This window comes from Triticum dicoccoides, chromosome 7B (genome assembly GCF_002162155.2).
Source record: "Triticum dicoccoides isolate Atlit2015 ecotype Zavitan chromosome 7B, WEW_v2.0, whole genome shotgun sequence".
NCBI lineage: Eukaryota > Viridiplantae > Streptophyta > Magnoliopsida > Poales > Poaceae > Triticum > Triticum dicoccoides.
This window is the reverse complement of record NC_041393.1, coordinates 155,614,988-155,620,845: the sequence shown is the minus strand read 5'-3', so window position 1 is coordinate 155,620,845 and position 5,858 is coordinate 155,614,988. Positions and strand designations below refer to the sequence as shown.

The window sequence follows — 5,858 nt, the reverse complement described above, 5'->3', positions numbered from 1 at the left end:
TTAGTTTATTTTTCGGGAATGATCAGAGAGTTAGTGAGGATGAGGGAACATGCTTTTGTTAGAGTTTTTCAGGATGATGGGCCCTGCTGTTTTCGGCCTCCCATTTCTTTTCTGCTAGGCAAAGCCTAGCTGTATGGATCCAATAGTAAAATTATCTGCTCCTACTAATAGACATTGCCCCTGCAAAGTTTGCAAAAATAATATGTTTGCTTGCTATGGAATATGAGTGTACTTTGTTTAAGACGTAATACAAAAATACTTGTTTTTGCGATGTAATACATTTTTTGACGAAAATATCAGATCTGTTATAAAGATTCACCACAAGTACAATGTAACCCAAACATAATAAAAATTACATCGAGGACCATGGACAATCGAATGACCATTGTCGCTACCAGAGCGAGCTGTCGACCCACCGTGTGCCGCTCCCATACCGGAGCCGGCTTGACCTTGTCGATGACAGCCAGGAAGTCTTCGTGCACGTGCCCCTAAGGACCAGCATTTGGGAGCCGCGATCATCGCCACTGAATCCTTGAATTGATCTGAAGGACCTGACACCAAATCTCGCCGTTGCATACACTCGACGAGAAACCCTAACCTCGACGCTTCGAGGATTTGGCAGGAATCTACGCCAGAACTCTGTCTAATCTGTCCCGACGAACGAACTTGAGGAGGATCGGAGCCCGAAAGACTGACTCGAAGAAGAAGCACTGACATCCGTCCGAGCGCCGCCCTTTCGAGAACTAAAACCCTACCTATCTAAGCCAAGGGACCAGACCCTCCTCGCCACCTGCCGCCGGAGCGGTAGGCGGAGGGGAGGCGAATCCATGGGCTCGCCGACGGAGATCGAAGGGTGGAAGTCTTTCACTAGTCGCCTTGCGAGAGGGGAAAGAAAAAAACTCTTTTGCAATGTAATATGGTTATACTTGATTCCATTGTGTGTGCATACTTAAGGATTTTGTGATGGTTTTTTTTTTGTAACGAAACGATACATTGTACTTGTATAATCAATGCTTCACATGAATATAGTCTTTATCTGATACTAGAGATGACTATGGCTCATTCCTGCTATTAATTTTTGGATTTGGAAATCTTACTGAAATATTTTCTCTGCAACTATTCAGTTAAATCTTGCATCTGGATATTTTTATGATGATTTTTTGTTGGTTCATAAGTCTAACTAGATGAATGAGATTTTTTGGGGGGGCATTGTGCTAAGCTTACTAGTGCATTTAAATGGGATTTTTGCTAGGAAAAATACGTTTGAATGGACCACCTAAATACAGTATATAGCGACATATAGGATGGGACGTGAGAATCTTCCCAGATTTTTAGGGGCATAATAGTCATTTCCATTCTTCCCTTGCCGTGCTGGCCGGTTCTTGACTTGCCTCGGAGTCAACGGTCGTTTCCCGCCAATCAGACTGGGCAGGCCACGATATGTCCCTCTCACACCAATCTGGCACGTCCATCCAGTCCACAAACGCATCACAGCCGTGCATTTTTTCCACACGGTAATCCTCAGCTAGGCCATTATTAATAGCTCTGCTCTCCACCCACCTCGTCCCCCACACAAGCCGGAATCTTCCTCCCCACACGACCAACGAGCAAAACGTTTGGTGACAATGGCGTTAGCGGCAGGTACGCCGAGAAAGCGTCCCGTCTTCTTCCTCGTCTCTCTCGCCACGCTCCTCCTCCTCGTCTCAGCTGTCCAGTGCTATGACGGCCGCCACGCCGTCATGCGCTCTGCCATGGCCCGGCGGTCCCGTCCGGGCATCCGGCACGTGCACCACCGCCGGACCGGGGTGCCGCACCGGTATATCCTCGCTGAGAATACAACCTCGAGCAGCGGTGGTGGCAAACAGAAGAACAACAGCTCGCCGCCGACGAGGAACAACAACACCGCGCCGCCGACGGCACCGGCGGCAGAGCAGGGCAAGCACCACCGCAGCCACAAGCACCGCGTGCGCAACTGGATCATCGGGTTCGTGGTCGGCTCCCTCGCTGGCGTCATCTCGGGGCTGGGCGTGTCCGTGCTGTTCCGGCTGGCGCTCAACTGCATCCGCGGGCGGTACCGGAGCAAGTCCGGCATGGTGATCTTCACCCCGAAGCTGATCAAGCGGGCGGACCACCTGGCGTTCCTGGAGAAGGAGGACATGCTGTCTTCGCTAGCCGTGATCGGGCGCGGCGGGTGCGGCGAGGTGTTCAAGGCGCAGCTCCCCGTGGAGACCGAGGGCGAGGAGCCCAAGTTCATCGCCATCAAGAAGATCAAGAAGCAGGTGGGCGACGGGCACGGGCAGAACAACCTGAGCGACGAGGAGAGCCGGCAGCTGGACAAGTGGTCGCGGCAGATACAGTCGGAGATCCGCACGGTGGGGCACATCCGGCACCGCAACCTGCTGCCGCTGGCGGCGCACGTGCCGCGGCCGGACTGCCACTACCTGGTGTACGAGTACATGAAGAACGGCAGCCTGCACAACGCCCTCAAGGAGACGCCGTCGGAGGAGGACGGCGGCGGGGTGCGGCTGGCGTGGCCGGCGCGGCTCCGCGTGGCGGTGGGCATCGCGTCGGGGCTGGAGTACCTGCACGTGCTGCAGCAGCCGCAGATCATCCACCGCGACCTGAAGCCGGCCAACATCCTGCTGGACGACGACATGGAGGCCCGCATCGCGGACTTCGGGCTGGCCAAGGCAATGCCGGACGCGCACACCCACGTGTCGACGTCGCACGTAGCCGGCACCATGGGTTACATCGCGCCGGAGTACCACCAGTCGCTCAAGTTCACGGCCAAGTGCGACATCTACAGCTTCGGGGTGATTCTGGCGGTGCTGGCGACGGGGAAGGAGCCGACAGACCAGTTCTTCGTGACGGAGGTGGAGGAGGTCGGGCTGGTCAAGTGGCTGCGCCGGGTGGTGCAGAACGGCGACTACGCGGAGGCCATCGACCCCGCCATCGCCGGCGCCGGGCACGAGGAGCAGATCCTGCTGGTGCTGCGCATCGCCGTGTTCTGCACTGCCGACGACCCCAAGGAGCGGCCCGCCGCCAAGGACGTGCGCTGCATGCTCGCCCAGATCAAGAACTAGAACTGGTAGTCACCGTATAGGCGCGAGCTGGTGTACATGTATGTCCAAATTAGGCAGCGGCTGAACATGCCAAAGCTCCGTGTAGTGTAAGTATTCGCCGTCGTCGTCGTCGTCTTCAACTGGGTATGTGTCATACTACGTGACTGTGTGTAGAATAATGCTGCAAGTGCTGGGTCAGCGGGTCAAGTATGGGGCCGGTCGATCGATAAAGACCGGAAAGGAGACCCGACTATTTTACACAAATGATATTTAGAATGAGATTGCGTATATTTTTTCTTGACTTTGACTTTGTCTTTTTTTGTAAGATCAAACGAGGTATCTAAACAATAATTATTAATCACTGATCGGCGTGATCCACCAGATGGCGCTACCTGCAGTGCACTGATGTGGTAAGCACTTTTCTGAGCTAGTGCACTGATGTCTTGATTGGAATGAGTCGCACCCAGCTTCGTAAGCATGGCTGGTGGTAGTAGTGGAGAACTGGAGATAATAGACCACCGGATCAGAATCGATATGATGAAAGTATTGCAAATTGGACTGCGATTAAGACAAGTCGACGCGCCGGCCGTGCGCTGCTGCGAATTATTTGTGTTCGCTGCATCTGTTCACCCTGTCATGCTCGTGCTCGGTCTACGTCGCGCCTCCTCTATCGAACAGAGAAACTGGTGCGATTATATATGCGAAAATCTACAGGTTCGATGAGGCGACGTCCATTAGTGCGGATGAGCGACGGGAAGAATAGACGGGGAGGAGGAAGAAGCCGACTTCCGTTGGATGGCAAAAATGCCGCGTCTACGTACTTGTTACGTATCTAACTTACATCAATCACCTCCTTTCCTAATGCCCTTCTCAATGCTCCACCCTGTACCGGGGATAAGAACATCTCCAACGGACGCGTAAAAACTGCTCCGCGCGCTAAAAACTGTTCTTTTTGGGCGCAGAGACGCTCCAACAGATGCTACAAAAACAGTGCGTGCGCAAAAAATTTTAGAGCACGTGCTAAAAAGCGCTATCGCACGCTGGAAATTTGGGGTACCGAACCACGCCGTTTTATAATTTGCACTGCGTGTTTTTTGGACTCGTGTTTTTTGGGCATCTAGAAAACCGATGTTGGCTACCGCGCGCTAAAAGTGCTACAGTGGCGCTGTAAAACTACTATTTTAGCGCTTGATATTTTTACGCGTCTGTTGGAGATGCTCTAAGGATGTCATGTAGGCAAAAAAATCTGATGTGACAAAGTAATTAAGAGGAGAGAGATGAGTTTGATGACCACAGGAAGAAAAAAATGTCAAACACATGAACCTAGGCAGAACATTTAAATGAAGAAAGATCACCAATACATACAAGAGTTTAGTTGCTAAATCATTAAATGAAGGGAGCTTAGCGGCAACAACTTTAAGCACCTATGCATTGAGGGCTTTAGTTGCTAAACTTTTTAACATGCTTAGGCCTTGTTACAACGCAGGTGACAGTATGTCAGTGCTAGCTGCGTTGCGCCTTCCAATTTTCTTTGCTCCGCAATACAAAGTGCTTGGTACAGGTGCTAGCTAGGCTTCTTTTTTCCTACTGATGGAGGCATCGCAAACTCCTTTTTACCGGTGACGGGAATGTACCGGCACACCATCCGCCGTTGGCACTGACGTCAAGATTCATGAGGGAGGCACGTAGGATTTACTGCTTCATGCTATACAACAAGGAATACAAGACGCAATACGAAACATGGGACCAGGGCAGAATAAATATCCTGCATCTCACCCGATCTCTCTCTCTCTCTTCCCCCCTTTCTCTCCTGTGGCCCGTGAGAGGAGCCCTGGACTGGCGACGGCACCGTTGTACCAGGCGGATGGCGAGGAGTGAGGCCGAATCACATCGGTGGAAGACGGATCCACTGTTGTCGGCATTGGGGTGACTTGCGCCGACGAGGTTCCTCGATCCCGCCCACCACAAGCCCGTCCTTCGACATCCTTTTTGCCCGGTCGCCATCCTCGCCGTGGGAACCACGACGGCCACCCACCACGGCGGGTTGCAGCTCACGGTCGGCGCCGGATCCGGCGACTCCAAGCACTTCCGCAACCAGCTGCCTCTGGTGAGTCATGGAGCCCAGCGCTCCTAACCTCTCTGCATTTGTTCAGAGTTAGTTTTTCTTTATTGTGCATGATATAGGTTTTTACCCAGATAAACGGCGATTATCCTCTGAAGATTTGGGAGCGTCGAAAGAAATCGGGGCTGACAATGTTCTCTGTTTTTTTCGAATTTTTGCTCAGCTTGGATTTTTGTTCAGTGTTAGATTTGTGAAGGTGAAATCTGTTGGGAAACGTAGCAATAATTTAAAAATTTTCCTACATATCACCAAGATCAATCTAGGAGATGCTAGCAACGAGAGAGAGGGGGTGCATCTTCATACCTCTTGAAGATCGCGAAACGGAAGGGTTACAAGAACGCGGATGATGGAGTTGTACTCGCGGCGATTCAAATCGCGGAAGATCCGATCTAGCGCCGAACGGACGGCGCCTCCGCGTTCAACACCCGTACAGCCCAAGGACGTCTCCTCCTTCTTGATCCAGCAAGGGGAGAGAAGAAGTTGAGGGAGAGCTCCGGCAGCACGACGGCGTGGTGGTGGAGCTTGTGGATTTTCTGCAGGGCTTCGCCAAGCTCTACGGAGGAGGAGGAAGTGTTGGAGGAGGGAGGGGCCGCGCAGGGGAAGGGGTGCGGCAGCCCTCCCACCGCCCCACTATTTATAGGGGAAGGGAAGAGGGGGTCGGCCCCCTTAGATCC

The 5,858-nt window shown here is 52.6% G+C and overlaps 1 protein-coding gene and 1 long non-coding RNA gene across 2 annotated transcripts; both read left to right on the top strand.

The window, feature by feature from the left end:
- The first annotated feature begins 1,553 nt into the window (after positions 1-1,553).
- LOC119340046 (leucine-rich repeat receptor-like serine/threonine/tyrosine-protein kinase SOBIR1) lies at positions 1,554-3,363 on the top strand. The gene has a single exon (XM_037611958.1). It carries the CDS (start codon positions 1,626-1,628, stop codon positions 3,081-3,083), a length of 1,458 nt encoding a protein of 485 aa, XP_037467855.1. The 5' UTR covers positions 1,554-1,625; the 3' UTR covers positions 3,084-3,363.
- A 1,495-nt stretch (positions 3,364-4,858) lies between these two features.
- LOC119341756 lies at positions 4,859-5,427 on the top strand. Its single transcript, XR_005165269.1, has 2 exons — positions 4,859-5,169; positions 5,259-5,427. It is a non-coding gene; the product is annotated as an uncharacterized LOC119341756 (long non-coding RNA).
- The last annotated feature ends 431 nt before the right edge of the window (positions 5,428-5,858 follow it).

Bases quoted from the DNA above. Each gene is read 5' to 3' on its own strand.
- LOC119340046 (XM_037611958.1), top strand. From the start codon at position 1,626: ATGGCGTTAGCGGCAGGTACGCCGAGAAAGCGTCCCGTCTTCTTCCTC.